This window comes from Nycticebus coucang, chromosome 3 (assembly GCF_027406575.1).
Source record: "Nycticebus coucang isolate mNycCou1 chromosome 3, mNycCou1.pri, whole genome shotgun sequence".
NCBI classification, from domain to species: Eukaryota; Metazoa; Chordata; class Mammalia; order Primates; family Lorisidae; genus Nycticebus; species Nycticebus coucang.
Window position 1 is genome coordinate 89,585,762 of NC_069782.1, and position 19,572 is coordinate 89,605,333.

Consider the following 19,572-nt stretch of genomic DNA (forward strand, 5'->3'; position numbering starts at 1 on the left):
ATGTAGCTCTAGGATAATAAGTTCTGGGATCCAGGGCTAAATCAAAGGGTTCTCTGGGCTCATGTTTCTCAAACTTTGCCACCAAAGTACCCCTACTAGCAGAGGAGTGGAAAATATGTCCTTCCCATGCCCTTCCCTAAAACCAACAGAGGATGTCTTTTTAGTCTCCTATTTTTTTTTTTTTTTTTGGTTTTTGGCCGGGGCTAGGTTTGAACCCACCACCTCTGGCATATGGGACTGGCGCCCTACTCCTTGAGCCACAGGCACCACCCTAGTCTCCTATTTTTGTTTCTACTCTCTACTTCATAATTTAACTATGTTTGTTTATTTATTTAATTTATTTTTTAGACAAAGTCTCAGGCTAGAGTACCATGGCATTAAAGCTCACAGCAACCTCAAAGTCCTGGGTACAAGTGATCCTCCTGTCTCAGCCTCTTCAGTTTCTGGGACCATAGGCACCTGCTACAACATCCAGCTAATTTTTCTATATTTCGTAGAGACAAGGTTTTACTCTTGCTCAAACACTGGTCTTAAACACCTGAGCTCAAGCATTCCACCCATCTCACCTTCCTGGAGTGCTAGGATTACAGGGGAGAACCACCATGCCAGGCCTTTATTTATTTATTTTTTAATTTTTTAATTTAATGTTTTGGCCAGGCGTGGTGGCTCATACCTGTAATCCCAGCACTCTGGGAGGCCGAGACAGGTGGATTACCTGAGCTCACAGGTTTAAGACCAGCCTGAGCCAGAGCAAGACCCCATCTCTAAAAATAGCTGGGTGTTGTGGCAGGTGCCTATAGTCCCAGCTACTTGGGAGACTGAGACAAGAGAATTACTTGAGCCCAAGAGTTTGAGGTTGCTGTGAGCTATGATGTCATAGCACTCTACCATGGACAATAAAGTGAGACTCTGTCTCAAAAAAAATTTTTTTTGGAATGTTTTTTTTTTTTGTAGAGACAGAGTCTCACTTTATGGCCCTCGGTACAGTGCCGTGGCCTCACACAGCTCATAGCAACCTCTAACTCCTGGGCTTAAGCGATTCTCTTGCCTCAGCCTCCCGAGTAGCTGGGACCACAGGCGCCCACCACAACGCCCGGCTATTTTTTGGTTGCAGTTTGGCCGGGTCCGGGTTTGAACCCACCACCCTCGGTATATGGGGCCGGCACCTTACCGACTGAGCCACAGGCGCCGCCCTTTTGGAATGTTTTTAATTAATTACAACACAGAAAGTCAGAACTCCAAATTGCTGGTCTGTGAACTTGCTGTGGCTTTGCATCCTCTCTCCCCACTGTGGAAGCATGGCTCTTTGCAAGCTAAGAAACCAGGATATGGGTGGCACCTGTGCCTCAAGGAGTAGGGCGCTGGGCCCTGTATACTGAAGGTGGTGAGTTCAAACCCAGCCCTGGCCAAAAACTGCAAAAAAAAAAAAAAAAAGAAAGAAAGAAAGAAACCAGGATATGCAGACCAGAGGTATGAACAAATGGTCTAGAGGAAACAAGGGGGACCAGGGTGACAGTGGAGTTAAGATAGTAGACACCTATTTTCATAGTCTGTTCTGCACCCTATGTGTTAATATTGGATAGTTTTGGTAAGAAAGTGCCCTTCAGTTTCAGAGTGTGCTGCTTTTGTCAAAAACCCAACAGACTGTGAAATGTCTTTACCACTCCTGCTATAATGAGTTTTGACTTTATTTTTCATCTTTACCTTTCTGAAGTAGAGAATATGACTTTCCTAAAGCAGTGTGTTAACCTAGAACAAATTTGATCTGGCATAAGGGATTTTTGTTTTGAAGTTGCCTGGTGGAGGATTTCTTTCTTTTTAATTCACTGAGCCACCATTGCATTGCTGGCTGGAGTGTTATGCAGGTGGACGATTCTCCCCTGAGCAGCTTTGAGAAGTGATTGCTTCCCGCTGCTTCAGACACAAAGTTGCCCCTGTTTTCACTTCTGCCTCTGTCCCAGAAGAGGGCCTCACCTGATCCTCTATAATTCATATTGAAGTCTGTAGGAGTCCTGGCTTAAGTTCTGTTTAGAAATGCAAAGCTGTTCCATTAATTTATACCTTAGGGAGAAAGAGGGGAAGCAAAACAACCTAGGAGAACAGTGTTTGCAGAGTCCTGTAGGGGGGATGGGGTTTACATTGCATATATTCTATAAAGTGCTGGGGGCTAGCACATATTCTGAATCCCATGGCATAAGGTAGTGAGGCACTCAGGATCTTGTTCTTGGGTCAAGGGGACTTTTTAAAGGGTTTCTAATATACAAATTTTATGTTATTAAAGTGTAACCTTAAAACTTTGAGTTGCAAACCTCATCCTCTGCACATGTGACTGGTCTTCTCAAAGCCACTGAGCTTTCTCCTTCTTTTCCATTAGAGAAGGCTTGTAAAATCCCTTGAAGATCTTTGCTCCCAGTATGATTTGACAGTCCGAAGCTCTACCGGTGATATTATCCAGTTCATCTATGGTGGAGATGGCTTAGATCCTGCAGCTATGGAAGGAAAAGATGAACCTCTGGAGTTTAAAAGGGTTCTGGACAACATCAAAGTAAGATTTAGTATTATGTCTGAAAGTGTTTTCAAGGATGTTTCTTTGCAATAGAGATACCATTTGGAATTGCACTTAATTAGTACTTCAGTCATGTTTACCCAAGTACTGGGTTAGTGATTTGTTTGTTTTTTTCCTTTATGGACATAATTTTTCAATATTAAAAGGAAAAATGTTTTTTAAGCTGAAAACCTAATATTGGTAGTAACCAGACACCAACTGAAAAGGGCTTTGGTTTCCCTCACAGTCAAAGTGTACTAGAGACTAGATTTTATAAGTCAAAATCTAGTGTACTAGAGACTAGGTTTGATACTTTTTGGGTATCAAAAAGCAAGCACATTTCATATACTTTTAACTGGAAATACGATTTGGAACAGCCTTTTGGGAGAATAAAAATATTGATCTGAAATTAAATATATGTCCCTTTGCCCCAGTAGTTTCACTCAGAGGAATTTGCCCTCCAGATATGGTTGAAATGTACCAAGGGTGTTTTTTCTAGTTTGTTTACAGCAGAGGCAAATCCTCGGTAGAGGACAGGTCAAACATAATGGTCTGTCCATACAAAAAAATGACACAGCCATTCAAACATTAGAAACAATCCCGCAAGCTTGAGGAATGAGAGAGTATTTTTGCTCTTGAAATGTTTAGAGCTGGGCAGCGCCTGTGGCTCAAGGAGTAGGGCACTGGCCCCATATACTGGGGCTGGCAGGTTCAAGCCTGGCCCCAGCCAAAACTGCAAAAAGAAAAGAAGAAATGTTTAGGGCTTTTTAAGTAACAATTTATTTTATTTATTTTTTTATTTATATATTTTTTTTCCTAGAGACAGAGTCTTACTGTGTCACCCTTGGTAGAGTGCTGTGGCATCAGGCATCACAGCTCACAGCAACCTCTGGCTCTTGGGCTTGGGCAATTCTTTTGCCTCTGTCTCCCAAGAAGCTGGGACTACAGGTTCCCACCACCACGCCTGGCTATTTTGTGTTGCAGTTTGCCCGGGGCTGGGTTTGAACCCACTACCTTCAGTATATGGGGCCAGCGCCCTACTCACTGAGCCACAGGCACCACCCACAATTTATATTTTTAATGCAAATCTTTGGTGGGTTGAAGGTTGGGAAGTAACTAAACAACACCAGCTAAATACTCAGCAATCTATGTAGAATGGAGTATCAATTTATCTAATTTTCACCTTCATGTGAAAGGTAGAGGCCACTATATATGTTTTGAAAGAAAATTCACACCTTACTTAAAGCTCATCCTGGCGAAGGTGGTTTTATCTCTTATAAGTTCTCTATCTGGTACTGTCCCCTTTTCTGTTGCCCACACACACATAACGTGATTTCCCTTTAATACTCAAGGCAGTCTTCCCATGTCCCAGCGAGCGTGCTCTCAGTAAAAATGAGCTGATCCTGACCACTGAGTCCATCATGAAGAAGAACGAGTTCCTCTGCTGCCAGGACAGTTTCCTGCAGGTAAACTCCACGGGGTGGTGGCCACGCCCTGCTTGGCTGTCATGGAGAGCGCTGTCTGCCAAGTGCTAGCAGGCTTTTATGAGCTGGGGGGTTTGTTTATTTTTTAACATACTATTGTCCCTTTGTTTAAAAGTTCAGAAATGCCCAAGGTAAAAAAGTATCATCTGCCTACATGAAGAATTTATCTCATGTCTGTCTTTGTGTCTCTCACATAAGTACCTTCCTGTTAGAAGAAAACTGCTTTAGAGAACTGATTTTGTTTCAGGGCTATCCCTAATACCAACCTGCTACCCACTTGGTCAGCCTGTGGACCAGCTCTTTCCACTTATTTTAAATTGCTTGCTCTTCTACCATATTATGGATGAGAAATCCATTGAGTCTGCCTTGTTCTTCTAAGGAGCTCATAGCCTCTATGCCCTCAATCCCTCTTGAGGTCTCTTTGGTCAGTAATTGCACAGACCTGCTCACACATCTCCTTTGTGTTTACAGTCATGGTCAGAATCAAAAGCAAAGAGGTAGAGAAATCAGTGGATGGCTTCCTCTGCGTACCAAATGCAGCTCAAGACTAGTAGGCCAAGGAAGAATATATCCCTTTCAGTATATTAAAAACACAAACAGTAAGCGAAGCTTAAATAAAAATGTTTTCTTTAAGGGTCTCCTCACTCATGCCATTCATGTGTTGAGGTGTGAAAAGGACAATAGAGACTCCTCTAGATTTGAATATGATTTCTAACCAAGACTGTGGCTAGGGCTGAGTGAGTGCTTTTTGTTTTGTTTTTCTTCCACAAAGGTTTTCTTCCTTTTTTTTTAGCTAACAAATTACAGTTGTGATTTGGTTTTACTCCAAGGTTCTGTTTACTTATTTGTTTTTCTGTTTATCTTCAAAGACCTTTACTGAGACAGGTTACAAGACATACAACGAGGTAAGGCGCCTTGCATGCCATGAATGAGCAGAAAGGGCCTAACTCCAGTAGCACTTAACTGCCAGCACCAGAGATGACAGGTTTCTGTCCCAGTTCTGGCAAACACAGCTTTGCTTTGGACTGGTTCCTTTCTTGCCCTTGACAGAGTTTAACAGGTGACTTCCTGCCCAGTAGTGTTTGTTTATTCACTGAGCACCTGTTCAGCCCTCACCGTATGTCACACGGTCTTCGGATCCTGAGGATGCAAGGATGACAAAACACGTTCCTCACCACTAGTAGCTCACAATCTAGTGAACTCAGATTTGCTGGGAGGGTCGAAAATTCACTGGCCAGACCAGATTCATCCAAGCCCATGAAGTGTTCTCCAGCTCTAACCAGTACCAGAGCTGAGGTGACAAAGGCAGCCCCTGAGTGGCATGGAGTCCTTGTCCCTGTCTGAGGCCAATGCCCGCCCTCACAGACATGTTGTGTCGTGTTAGAATCTAACCACTGGCTAATCGTATGATTAATTGCCTGTCATGTTGTGAGTTCCCTCTAGTATGCGTGGGTTGATTCAGGTCTGGATTTTTGGTAGCTTGTTTCAGTTTTCATTTTTACCACGCTTTCTTCTTTTTTTTTTAACCTATCCTCCAGAATCTTTGTGGAGGAAAAGTTATTCCTTTCAGTAAACCCACTAGAAATTTGTACAGCAGCGAAGCAGCTGAACTGTCATTGCTAGTGCCAAATTATTTTAGGTATGTACTCTTTTTACTCCTTATATGTGCAGAGTTCTTGCAGATGAAAATCCCCTGAATCTGCTTGGCCTTAGGTTTTGCTCCTGTTTCCTGTGCCAGTAGGTGAGGGACCTTTTAACACTTGGTGATCAAACATCCGGGCCCAGAGAGCTTTAGAAATTTTATGCAAAGGACAATAGCCAGAGGGGGAAAGTCACTAATGTGGAAAAGGCTCCGTACACTGAGTGATACTGAGGGAAAGTTGAGTGGCAGCGAATGTGAACACCTTTGGACATCAACGCTTCTAGACACAGTCATGCCAGAAGAGATTGTTCCACTGCCCTCTCCAACTTTATTTTCAACTCTGGTTTGCAACAGCTGACTATATCTGAATATGTGCTCTCAGACTCATAATTAATGAGTCTGGAGAGTTTCTCTAAAAAGAACCTCTTGAGAATTTCCAAGTCCTTACAAGTCAATGAAAGTCCTTAAAAGTCCTTTTTGTAGGCGCGGCACCTGTGGCTCAAGCGGCTAAGGTGCTAGCCACATACACCTGAGCTGGCGGATTTGAATCCAGCCCAGGCCCACCAAATAACAATGATGGCTGCAACCAAAAAAAAAAAAAAACAGCCAGGTGTTGTGGAAGTCCTTTTTGTATAGAACAGTGGCTGAGCTGCAGGGTAACCCTCCATGTATCTCCATGCTTTCTCAGTGGAAAGAAAGAGTTTGCAAATAGGATAAGTCATGAGAAAGCTGTATTCATGGGAACAGGGCAGCCAGGGTGTGGTGGAGCCCCCTCTACACCCCCCACCCCCCAGAAAGCCCCTCAGCCCCTGGCTGCTGGGAGACAGAATTTCCTAGTGAGCAAAGATCACAGAAACCCCTGCTCAGAGAACAGACTTTGGAGAAAGAATCTTTATGAAGAGGCCTGTGGCCTTGGCCAAGTCCCTGACCTCGTTTAGAACAGTGCCCTCCACTCTAGGGTGATGGGTTGGTGCCATGCCACCTCACAGGGAGGTCTGTCCCACCTGGGCAGCAGCTGGCTGGGAAAGGCATAAGACCACGTGGATACAGGTACTAAGGCTATCTAAACAAAAACATAAAGTCCTAGTGTTTTGCTTTCAGAAAAAATATTAATAAAAATGTTTAGACAGGCATGAGAGACTAATGACATTAGTTTCTGCAAGGTGAGCATAGAATGGGACTAGAAGTCTTAACTCTATGGTGCCTTACAGGAATTAATTTTTTTTTTTTTTTTTTTGAGACAAGAGTCTTACTTTTTCACCCTGGGTTGAGTGCCAAGGCATCATCACAGTTCACAGCAACCTCAAACTCCTGGGCTCAAGCAATCCTCTTGTCTCAATCTCCTGAGTAACTGGGACTACAGGTGCCTGCCACAATGCCTAGCCACTTTTTCTATTTTAGTAGAGATGGGGTCTCGCTCTGGCTCAGGCTGTTCTCAAATGCCTAAGCTCAAGCATCCTACCTACCTCATCCTCCCAGAGTGTTAGGATTACAGATGTGAGCTACCACATCCAGCTAGGATTTTTATTTTGCGAAAGCAGGTTTCTGGTGAGGCTTCAGTGTTCTTAGCAGTGTGATAGGCTAAGTATACTGTGGGTGGCACATGTTGGCTTTTTCCATGAGGGCCCCTCAGCCTATCCTGGAATCGAGAAAGAATACCCCGTGAGGCTTTTTGGCCACCAGAGTATGCAATCTGCTTTCACACCAGCCCACTCATCCTCTTATTTATATGAGTCTGTCCCCAGCCAGCCACACAAAGCAGCTGGTTGCCCAGTGTGCCAGTCAAGCCCACTGCCACTGTGTTTGTCCAAAATCATTGATAAATATTCTATTTCTGGGCTTGGCGCCTGTGGCTCAAGCAGCTAAGGCGCCAGCCACATACACCTGAGCAGGCGGGTTCAATATCTAGCCTGGGCCCGCCAAACAGCAATGACGGCTGCAACCAAAAAGTAGCCAGGCGTTGTGGTAGGCACCTGTAGTCCCAGCTACTTGGGAGATGGAGGCAGGAGAATCGCTTGAGCCCAGGAGTTGGAAATTGCTGTGAGTCATGATGCTACAGCACTCTACCCAGGGCAACAGCTTGAGGCTCTGTCTCAAAAAAAAAAAAATTCTATTTCTGGGAGAATGCTGAAGGGAAGGGCAGTCCTTCCACTCTTCCTTATATTCCTTTTGTGTGTGTGTGACAGAACCTCACTTTGATGCCCTTGTATCAGCTCACAGTAACTTCAAACTCTTGGGCTCAAGTGATCCTCTTGCCTCAGCCTCCTAAGTAGCTAGGACTACAGGTACCCACCACAATGCCCAGCTATTTTTAGAGACAGGGTCTCTCTCTTGATCAGGCTGGTCTCAAACTCCTGAGCTCAAGCAATCCACCCGCCTTGGCCTCCCAGAGGGTTAGGACTATAAGCATGAGCTACCATGCCCAGCCCTTCCTCATCTTCTTAAGAACCGTCCCTGGGTCACAGCAGAGGAGCTGACTACTGGCTCCCAGGGCTACAGTCTGGTGGCCTCTGAAGGACTGTGGCTACTGCATAGTGGGTGCCATCAGTGTCCCAAGGAGTGCTCCAGAGCCAGTCCGGTAGCACTTGATGACTGACCTACTCAGAGTAGGATGCTGACCACACTTCCGGTAGTGCTCCCATGAGCATTCCCCAAGGGAGGTGCTGGCTGATCCTGATTTTATGAATTGCAGTGAGCTCAATGTAGCTCAGGGACACATGTAAATTGTAAAAGGAATAGGTTTTCTCCTCTGAGTGGTCACCAGGAAACTTAGAGTCAGGTCTGTAGTCCCTGCCCTGTCTTGTCCATCCCCTGCCTGATACTTCCGCCTTCTTCCTAGTTCCACTTTGTCATCATCTGGGGGTCTAAGTGCTGCTCTTAAGTACAGAAGGAATAATACAGATGCCAATGTTTCACATCTCTCTTTGAGAGTGATTTCCAGAGCTGTATTTGTATGTGGGAAGGGAACATGGCGGTGGCCTGGGAGGTGAGGATCAGGAGAAGAGAGAAGCTGGGATTAGGGCGTGTTTTCTTTAAAATGAAGGTAAGTGCAAACCATGTGTTTAAAATACATGTAGAGTCAACAGAGCTGCCCTTTAGCTGGAGGTATTTAAACTGATCATAATGGCTTCAGAAGTAACCCTCAAATTAATCAACCCAGAGAAGAAAAGTATAATCGGTACAATTATACCTGTTCTGAACTGTGTTGGTGTAGACTTTGTGGCACGTGTGGAGAGCAAGAGAGGAGGTTCCCAGGCCCTGTGTTAGGACCACAGATGGCAATGCCACGAGAGCGGTATTGGAGTAAAAGGCCTTAGAGGAGTAAAAGACCTTAACCAAGAGGTTGTGTGTCTGGGGTGTGAACCATGTGTGTTCCTTGAAAAACCACTTTGTAATAGAAACAATATCCACATTGTATCCTTTGTACTATAGGTACTGCTAAGATATGATGGACTCATTATATATTATTGAAATTTATGAACTGAATTATGTCACCTGAATAACTGAGAAACATACAACTGATGTTCACTGTGTCATCTTTCAGGAAATAAAAAAATTCATTAAGGGGGTTTCTGAGAAGATCAAGAAAACCAGAGATAAATACGGCATCAATGATAACGGCACGACAGAGGTACCGGCCTTCCCAGGTGTGCTCTGATGCAGAGGTGTTGCAGCTGCTGCAACCCTAACTCTGCACTTGGCTTGTCTTCCTCCAGCCCCGCGTGCTGTACCAACTGGACCGGATTACCCCCACCCAAGTGGAAAAGTTTTTGGAGACTTGTAGGGACAAGTACATGAGGTAGGGATACCATTGTCCTAGACTGCTGGGCATGCACATAGGTCTTGCATGTCCCTCATGCTTCTCCCTGGGGACAAAATCCTGTACCAGCACCGCTTATTAACTGCCAGTATTGGAGCTGATTGTCAACTCTTATCTAGGGACTCTGATGGGTCACTAGGTTGCATGCTCCAAGATGTGGAAATAATCGTACATTATTTCCTAGTGTCTTCTCCCCACAGAGAAGCTACCAATAAATTTGGCAGATGCCAGCTGCTCTGTCCACCTTCGGTACCATTTCTTCACAGACATTGGGCCCGTTCATCATGTCCTGACCATGAGCAGCCATGCAGAATTCAGTTACATCCCTGCCTCCTCTGTAATCATCACTTTCACACTCTTCCTCTGTTACACTACAGTCTGGCTTATTGCCAATTCCTTCCTGACCCTACCAGCTTCTATATTTTTTCTGTTGAAAGTGGTAACTCCCCAGCAGTTTTGCCGGACTTCTCTTTGCCATGCAGGATTCTCATCCGTGCCTTTTCCTTCTAGAGCACAGATGGAGCCAGGTTCTGCAGTGGGTGCTCTCTGTGCCCAGAGCATTGGTGAGCCAGGCACCCAGATGACCCTGAAGACTTTCCACTTTGCAGGCGTGGCCTCCATGAACATCACCCTGGGTGTGCCCCGGATTAAAGAGATCATCAACGCCTCCAAGGCCATCAGGTGCCTGGCTTCCTTTCCTTCTTATTCTTACACGCTTCTGTCATGTTTCTTGAGATACAGTGATCCTTGTGTAACATGCATACATGTGATACTCTAATGGGACAGTGTCTCAGACTGGGAGGCATGTTAAGTGAAAGGTAGCCATGCCTGGTTGTAGAGCAGCAACTGCAGGTATCAGGAGTGGTGTGGCACTCTGCCTGCCTGCCTCTGAGCTTCAGCTCAGTGCCAGAGGTGTGTATTCAGGGGCCTCCGTTCAGAACAGTGAAGACAGCAGCTGACAACTAAGGATGTTGTTCCTGGAGGGAAAATGAGGGGAGGAAAGGGGAGGGAAGTTATAATACTTAAATGTCCATTTACCCAGGGAACAGAACTAAAATAAGTGCTTGTTAGGACCAAAGAGAAAGAGGTAGGGCTCACTTTGTAAGGAAAAATAGTCTGAAAGTCTTTTCATTCACTTTTGGAGTAGTAGTTTGCCTGGGGGGCCCCAGAAATAGTAACTCTAAATGAGAATGTACCAGAAGCCCTAGTAGCTGACACACAGAATGTGCTCAATCCTTTGCAGTTGATTATAACATTATGACTTAAATAGTGCTTGGATTTATCAAAACAGTGGTCCTCACGCAGGCTCATCCCTTGTGCTAGAAACAGTTTTCCTTTGCTTCTCACAGCACTCCAATTATCACAGCACAGCTAGACAAGGATGACGATGCTGATTACGCTCGCCTTGTGAAAGGGAGAATTGAGAAAACCCTCTTGGGAGAGGTAAGAAGAAATCCCTGTTGATAGTAAGAAAACCAGCTCAGCAGTGTTGCAAGGAAGTGTTGAAAACCAGTTGTAGGGAGTTGACTAGTCAGTAGTGTCTGTGCTATTCCAGCTCTTCAAAAAAGGCAAGCAGTTGTCTACTCTTAGGAAAGGGGAAAGTGACTGATTAACACTCTGATCTTTTGACATGGCAGATTTCAGAGTATATTGAAGAAGTGTTTCTGCCTGATGACTGCTTTATTCTCATCAAGCTGTCCCTGGAACGGATCAGACTTCTCAGACTGGAAGTGAGTCACATAATTAAATGTGTAGAGGAAGTCCTCCTGTGAGTCCCAAGATAGGTGCTGATAAACTAGGGCAAGAGCTAAGCTAGACAGAGGAAGCATGGCAGAGGAACATTTTCTAGGTTTCATGATTCTGTCATCTCCTCACATTTTCTTTATCTAAATCTGGTGGTGACATAGATATAGCCATCAAAAGACACAAGGGAAATTAAGTTGAAATTTTGTGCATAACACAATACCAATTGATTGAACAGTTATTATAGTAACTGGTCTCCTTGTCCATCTTCCCAGTGTCAGGAAGGACCTTAGGGCTGCCTGTGCCTTACTCATCTGTGTTTCACAGCACCTAGCTGATTTAGTGAATGTTTTTAGATGGGTGAATTAACCTGGTTTCTTCTTCTTTTTTTTTTTTTTTTTTGGAGACAGAGTCTCTCTCTGTCACCTGGGCTAGAGTGCTGTAGCGTCACCCTAGCTCACAGCAACCTCCTGAGCTCAAGCAATCCTCCTGCCTCAGCATCCTGAGTAGCTGGAGCTATAGGTGTCTGCCACAATGCCCAACTAATTTTTTCTATTTTTAGTAGAGGTGGGGTCTCGCTTTCCTCGGGCTGGTCTCAATGACCTTGTTTCTTATGTTGGAATTCATGGGTAGGTAATGATAGAAAGATTCACAAACAGGCTGTGCCCATAACTCAGTGGGTAGGGCACCAGCCACATACACTGAGGCTGGCAGGTTCAAACCCAGCCCGGGCCAGCTAAAACAGCAATGACAACTGCAACAATAATAAAAAAAATAGCCGGGCCTTGTGGTTGGCACCTGTACTCCCAGCTACTTGGGAGGCTGAGGCAAGACAATCACTTGAGCCTAAGAATTTCAGGTTGCTGTGAGCTATGACACACGGAACTCTACCCAGGGTGACAGCTTGAGACTCTGTCTAAAAGAAAAAAGAGGCTCAGCGCCTGTAGCTGAGCAGCTAGGACGTCAGCCACACACAACCAGAGCTGGCAGGTTCGAATCCAACCCAGGCCTGCTACACAACGATGACAACTACAACCAAAAAAATAGCTAGGCATTATGGTGGGCACCTATAGTCCTAGCTACTTGGGAGGCAGAGGCAAGAGAATCACTTAAGCCCAAGAATTTGAGGTTGCTGTGAACTGTAACACCACGGCACTCTACCAAGGGTGACATAGTGAGACTGTCTCAAAATAATAATAATAATAATAAAAGAAAAAAGAAAGATTCACAAACAGCTCTCACCTAATGAGCACAATGTAAGAGCATATGGCACATCTCCTGGGTGAGGGGCTCAACTACAATAGGGACCTCAGCTAACAAACACAAACATTGTAACCTAATCGTTTGTACCTTCACATTAATCCGTAATTAAAAAAAAAAAAGATTCACAAACAGACTGAGAAACTTCATGTATTACCTATATGAGAATTGACTCTGAAATTTAGCAGCCAGCTCTTCAGTTTGGAAATATCTCTAGCCTGATTTTTACTGCCTGCCTTGTGGCTCTCTTCCTTGTTTTCTTTTTTTTCTTTTTTGTTTTTTTGAGACAGAATCTCAAGCTGTCACCCTGGGTAGAGTGCTGTGGTATCACAGCTCATAGCAGCCTCAAACTCTTGGGCATAAGTGATTCTTTTGCCTCAGCCTCCCACGTAGCTGGGACTATAGGTGCCCACCACGGCGCCCAGCTATTTTTTTGTTGCAGTTGTCTAGCAGGCCTGGGCCAGGTTCGAACCTGCCAGCATAGGTGTATGTGGCCAGCACCCTTCTCACTGAGCTATGGGTGCTGCCACTGTTTTTTTTTTTTTTTAGACAGAGTTTCACTCTGTCACCCTGGGTGACTGCCCTGAACTCTTGGGCTCAAACAATCCTCTTGCCTCAGCCTCCCGAGTAGCTGGGACTGCAGGTGCCCACCACAACACCCACCTAGTTTTTCTGTCTTTAATAGAGATGGTGTCTCACTGTTGTTCAGGCTGATCTCAAACTCCTGAGCTCAGGCAATCCACCCACCTCAGCCTCCCAAAGTAGTAGGATTGCAAGTGTGAGCCACTACACTCTGCCCTTGTAGGTTTTTCACCAGAAGAGCTGAGCAGCAGCCAGGAATGGAGCACTTGAGCGATCATGGTGATGTCAGATAAAGGGGAGGTCCCGCTGAAGCTTTCTTTTTTGTGTGTGTGTGGTTTTTGGCTGGGACTGGGTTTGAACCCGCCATCTCCGGCATATGGGACTGGTGCCCTTCCCCTTTGAGCCACAGGTGCTGCCCCCCCGCTGAAGCTTTCAGTCACCCTGGCCACCAACCTCCAGCCTCTCATGGGCTTCCCACCGAGGCTGCATGTTGTGTCATGAATTGAGCATGAATTTTTAACAGAGCCAATATTCATTCTTTGGGGGTAAAGAAAATCTCTTGATGAATAAAGCACAGACACATGTATGGTACATCAACAGACATGTAGCACGCATGTCACATTAAGCTTCATGGTGGGGAGTGATTAGGAAAAAATGACTGAAAAGGCTTCCTAGAGGCATAATAATGAAATAAAGGGTGAGAAACACTGGCATTGAAGCCTCCAAGCCTTGGTGAGTGAGCCCACACATGGCCGCCTTGCAGGTGAATGCCGAGACGGTGCGCTATTCCATCTGCATGTCCAAGCTCCGTGTGAAGCCGGGTGACGTGGCCGTCCATGGCGAGGCTGTGGTATGCGTCACGCCCAGGGAGAACAGCAAGAGCTCCATGTACTACGTGCTGCAGTTCCTCAAAGAGGACCTTCTCAAGGTGAAACAAAGTCACGGCTAACGGGGACACGGCAGCCATCTGCAGTGGACACCCACGATGGGAGCCCTAGGGCTTTGTCAATCAGTCTTGTTTCTTCCTGGCCTCATCCCTAGGGAACCAGTCATGTTTTTTTCTTCTTGGCACTTCCATGGCAACTGCAGCTGTTAGATTCCTTTCTCCTGTCATAAAACCTATGTTAGAGGGAGACACAGTCCTCTGAGCGTCTCCTCTTCTCCCCAACCCCAAAGATAGCCCACAGCCTGATGAGTCGCTGATGCCCATTGCTGAGAGCCAGGGGTGATGGAGGTGATAGGCCCCAGGCTGGGCATGCCCAGTCCTCATAGCCTGTGTCTCTGAGCCCAGGTGGTGGTGCAGGGCATCCCAGAGGTGTCCAGGGCCGTCATCCACATCGACGAGCAGAGCGGGAAGGAGAAGTACAAGCTGCTGGTGGAGGGCGATAACTTGCGGGCAGTCATGGCCACCCACGGCGTGAAGGGCACCCGAACCACTTCCAACAACACCTATGAGGTACCACTCAGCCCCCAGCCCACTGAGAGGTGGGCTGTCCCCTGCAGGCCCCCAGCTGGTTCCCGGCACCCTTCTCTGACCCTCCCATTTGGTTTGGGATTTACCACTAAAATTTCCCCACCTATTCATTTCTACAAAACAGTACAGGGTTTACTTTGACCCTCCAGAGCGGTGGAGGAAGTACAGAAATTGCGGTAGCATCCCAGAAGGGACTGCTTCCGCTCAGCCCTAGTTTTCCATAGGTGGAGAAAACTCTAGGCATCGAGGCTGCCCGGACAACCATCATCAATGAAATCCAGTACACGATGGTCAACCATGGAATGAGCATCGACAGGAGACACGTGATGCTGCTCTCTGACCTGATGACCTACAAGGTTCGTGGGCAGGGAGGCTCCCAGGCTGCCTGGACATCCCAGGGTTCACTTTCAGGAGAATAATGCTAGGGAGCTTCTGAGGTACAGAATAGATTACTGTAAGGATCGTGATAGAAAAAAAATTTTTTTGAGACAGTCTCACTTTGTCACCCTCGGTAGAGTGCTGTGACATCACAGCTCACAGCAACCTCAGAGCTTAAGCAATTCTCTTGCCTCACCCTCCCAAGTAGCTGGGATTATAGGCACCTGCTACAACCCCCGACTATTTTTTGTTTTTGTTTTTTGTTTTTTGTTTCTTGTTTCTTTTTAGTCGGGGGTTATTTTATTTTTATTTTTTGCCGTTTTGGCCGAGGCTGGGCTTGAACCTGCCACCCCCAGTATATGGGGCTGGCGCCCTACTCCTTGAGCCACAGGTGCTGTCCCTGTTTTTGTTTTTTGTTTTTTTGTTTTTTTTGAGACAGCCTCACTTTGTCACCCTCGGAGTACTGTGGCATCACAGCTCACAGCAACCTCCAACTCCTGGGCTTAAGCAAGTCTCTTGCCTCAGCCTCCCAAGTAGCTGGGACTACAGGCACCCGCCACAACACCCGACTATTTTGTTGTTGTTGTAGTTGTCGTTCTTGTTTAGCAGGCCCAGGCTGGGTTTAAGCCTGCTAGTCTCAATGTATGTGGTGGGTGCCCTAGCCGCTGAGCTACAGGCGCCATCTGCCATTCACTTCCTTCCCCCCCAGCTATTTTTAGAGATGAGGTCTCGCTGTAGCTCAGGCTGGTCTCAAAATCATGAGTTCAGGTGATCCGCCTACCTCAGCCTCCAACAATGCTGGGATTACAGGTGTGAGCTAACACGCCTGGCCCCATAGTAGAAAATATTAATGTCACCATCACCCCCAAGCCAAAGCATGGTAGTCAGGCCGGGTTTTCTGGCAAAATCCCCGTATGAGAATTGCAACTTCATGGCAAACTCACCTCTAGCTGGGGGAGTGAGGAAGAGAGCTGGAGCATGGTGTTGTCCTTATTTTGAATGTTAATCTCAAAGCAAAATGAACCTCACCAAAAGTCCAGATTCACTTGGCAAGCCCAGGTGCTTCTCTCTTACTGAACTCATTCCTTGCTCTTCTAAAGCCCATTCCAGGGACAGGATAAATTAACGTGATCTAAAGCGGGCAAAGGGAATTGCTGAGGTTGGTGATTAGTTGGTTTTTTTATTTTTCTTTTCCCCCAAAATATATCTCCTTCTAGCAGGTACCATAGGGCAGGAGATTTTCATGAGGCCTCCCTAAACACACCTATAGTATATTATGGAATGTTTAGAAATCAAGGGAGGGCAGCACCTGTGGCTCAGTGAGTAGGGCGCCAGCCCCATATGCCAAGGGTGGCGGGTTCAAACCTGGCCCCAGCCAAACTGCAACAAAAAATAGCCAGGCGGGCGGCGCCTGTGGCTCAAAGGGATAGGGCACTGGCCCCATATGCGGTGGTGGGTTCAAACCCAGCCCCAGCCAAAAACTGCAAAAAAAGAAAATAACCAGGCATTGTGGCAGGCACCTGTGGTCCCAGCTACTCGGGAGGCTAATACAAGAGAATTGCCTAAGCCCAAGAGCTGGAGGTTGCTGTGAGCTGTGACACCACAGCACTCTACCAAGGGCAACAAAGTGAGACTGTCTAAAAAATAAAATACAAATCAGGGGAGAGAAATGGCCAGTTCCCTACCACCTCAAAGCAAATCAGGCTATCAGTTTTAAGTCTTCCTTTCAAGTCTTATTCTATGTGCATACATTATTTTACCGTACTGTAGTAGTAAAATATGTGCTGGGATGGGGGGGGTTGTTTTATTTTGTTTTTTGAGACAGTCTCACTTTGTCACCCTCTGTAGAGTGCTGTACCATCATAGTTCACAACAACCTCAAACTCTTGGGCTTAAGCAATTCTCCTGCCTCAACTTCCCAAGTAGCTGGGACCACAGGCACCCACACAATGCCTGGATGTATTTTTTTTGTTTGTTTAGCAGCCCTGAGCCAGGTTCAAACCCACTGGCCCCAGTGCATGTGGCTGGTGCCCTAACCACTGAGCTGCAGGTGTCCCACGTTGTTTTTGTTTTTTTCAGATGGAGTCTTATTATGTCACCCTGGGTAGAGTGCCATGAAGTCATAGCTCCCAGCAATGTCATACTTTTGGGCTCAAGCAATCCTCTTGCCTCAACCTCCCAAGTAGCTGGGACTACAGGCTCCTACCACAATGCACAGGTGTTTTAGAGATGGAGTCTTGCTCTTGCTCAGGCTCGTCTCCAACTCCTGAGCTCAAGCCATCCGCCCGCCTCAGCCTCCCAGAGTGCTAGGATTACAGGTGTAAGCCACCAGACCTGGCCCATGTGTGGAGTTTTGGTGCTGACTTTTTAACATTGTGACTGTTTTTTATGTTGTTCCGTAGTTTTCATGAATATGCTTTTTTTTTTTTTTGAGACAGTTTCACTGTGTCACCCTCGGTAGAGTGCTGTGGCGTCACAGCTCACAGCACCCTCCAATTCCTGGGCTTAGGTGATTCTCTTGCCTCAGCCTCCCAAGTAGCTGGTACTACAGGCACCGACCATAACACCCAGCTATTTTTTTGTTGCAGTTTGGCCAGGGCCAGGTTTGAACCTGCCACCCTCAGTATATGGGGCCAGTGCCCTACCCACAGGAGCCACAGGTGCCGCCCATGAATATGCTTTTTTAATAATGGCATGGTATACCTTTGAATAGAATTATTACCTACATTCAATTTAATTTAATTAATTATCTTCATACTTGATATTTTAAATGTTTTCTTCATTTTTCACACTTAGATTTTATTTAGTTATTTATTTGCTTGTATTATTTTATTTATTTATTATTTTTTTTTTTTTGGAGATAGAATCTCACTCTGTCACCCTGTAGAGTGCTATAGCATAGCTCACAGCAACCTCAAACTGTTGGGCTCAAGTGATCCTCTTGCCTCAGCCTCCCAAATAGCTGGAACTATACAGGTGCACACCACAATGCCCAGCTATTTTTTAGAGTCAAGGTCTCACTGTTTCTCAGGCTGGTCTTGAACTCCTGCACTCAGGAAGTCCACCTGCCTTGGCCTCCTAGAGTGCTGGATTTGCTTATTTTAGATGGGATCTTACTCTGTTACCCAGGCAGGAATGCAATGGCATGATCATACCTCAGTCACTGCGACCTCCAACTCCTGGGCTCAAGCAGTTTTCCTGCCTCAGCCTCCCGAGTAGCTAGGAGTATAGGTGTGCACCAGAGTGCGTGGCTGATGTTTTTTTTTTTTTTGAGACAGAGTCTCATTATGTGGCCCTCAGTAGGGTGCCCTGGCATCATAGCTTAAGCAATCCTTTTGCCTCAACCTCCCAGGTAGCTGGGACTTCAGGCGCTTGCTACAATGCTATTTTTAGAGACAGGTCTTGCTCTTCCTGAGGCTGATTTTGAACTCCTAACCTCAAGCAATCCACCCACGTTGGCCTCCCAGAGTGCTAGGATTACAGGCATGAGCCATTGCTCCCAGCCTGTTTTTTTTTTTTTTTTAATTCCTTGTAGTGACAGAGTCTCACTGTGTTGCCCAAGCTGATCTCAAACTCCTGTCCTCAAGTGATCCTCCTGCCTGAGCTTCCCAAAGTGCTGGGATTACAGGCATGAGCCACAGTGCCTGGCCCAAAGTCAGATTCTCAATTCTAGTTTTGAGTTCCTAATTCTTTATTCTGACATCACCTAGGTGCAAGTGTAAGGTTCTATGTCAAGGATTTACTGCTTTGCTGGGACACAGGTTAGACAGCTTTAAGGTTCTTTTCCCAGCTGAGGTTGTGACTCAAGACAGCTGTGGCTGCTTTGTGCTTATTAAGGGAATGCATAGAGCTTTGGTTTTGAACTTTTATAAGTGGCACAAGTACACTCTCACTCTTTCTCCCTAACTCAGGGTGAAGTCCTGGGCATCACCAGGTTTGGCCTGGCCAAGATGAAGGAGAGTGTGCTGATGTTGGCTTCCTTTGAGAAAACGGCCGACCATCTCTTTGATGCCGCCTACTTCGGGCAGAAGGACTCTGTGTGTGGTAGGTTTGATGTTTCGAGGAGCAGCATCAAAGTCCTTAATTGTTTGTAACTTAGACCATGGCTAGGTCCAGGGAGGTGAACAAAATCAAGGAGGCAGAGCATTTATTTTTTCAAAAGTAAAGTCACAAAAAAAAAGAGAGAAAAGAAAAGAATAAAGTCACAGATTATAGAATTGGACCGATGGATCTTTCATCTCCAAAGTCCAACTGTAGCATCTTGTATTCCCCTGTATCTGTTTGAAGGCTTTTCTTTGTCAGTACAGTTAGTTTTTGGTCCAAGAAGAAAAGAGAGACCCAGTGCATCTAGGAATTTTTCTACCCCTAGACATTATAGTCAGCCACACTAATTCTGACCCTCTGTGACACCAGGACCTGCATCATCCTGCCATCATGACTTCCTAGGGAGGCAGCAGACATGCCCTTAGTGCTGCCTGAGCCCTCACTAGGCACCATCTGTGGGATATAGGTATTAAGCCTATTCACAAGTGAGAAGACCAAGGTGACCTTGCTTGCCATCAAGTCCACCTGCAAAGGCTCACTCTGAGCCACACCTCACCCCCCACACCACAAAGCATGGCTCTGATTAGGGCATGCTGGCCT

At 46.1% G+C, this 19,572-nt stretch overlaps 1 protein-coding gene across 2 annotated transcripts in view; it reads left to right on the plus strand.

Moving 5' to 3' along the window:
* POLR3A (RNA polymerase III subunit A) overlaps positions 1-19,572 on the plus strand; it is a 57,227-nt gene that overhangs the window by 35,252 nt on the left and 2,403 nt on the right. The window contains exons 20-31 of one of the 2 annotated variants that reach the window (XM_053586200.1): positions 2,375-2,545; positions 3,898-4,011; positions 4,899-4,934; positions 9,216-9,302; positions 9,388-9,470; positions 10,002-10,172; positions 10,841-10,934; positions 11,129-11,221; positions 13,840-14,004; positions 14,368-14,532; positions 14,775-14,906; positions 18,840-18,972. In XM_053586200.1, the coding sequence (XP_053442175.1) occupies positions 2,375-2,545; positions 3,898-4,011; positions 4,899-4,934; positions 9,216-9,302; positions 9,388-9,470; positions 10,002-10,172; positions 10,841-10,934; positions 11,129-11,221; positions 13,840-14,004; positions 14,368-14,532; positions 14,775-14,906; positions 18,840-18,972 (1,444 nt within the window). The remainder of the gene's footprint in view (positions 1-2,374; positions 2,546-3,897; positions 4,012-4,898; positions 4,935-9,215; positions 9,303-9,387; positions 9,471-10,001; positions 10,173-10,840; positions 10,935-11,128; positions 11,222-13,839; positions 14,005-14,367; positions 14,533-14,774; positions 14,907-18,839; positions 18,973-19,572) is intronic. The other variant, XM_053586202.1, reaches the window with a different exon arrangement.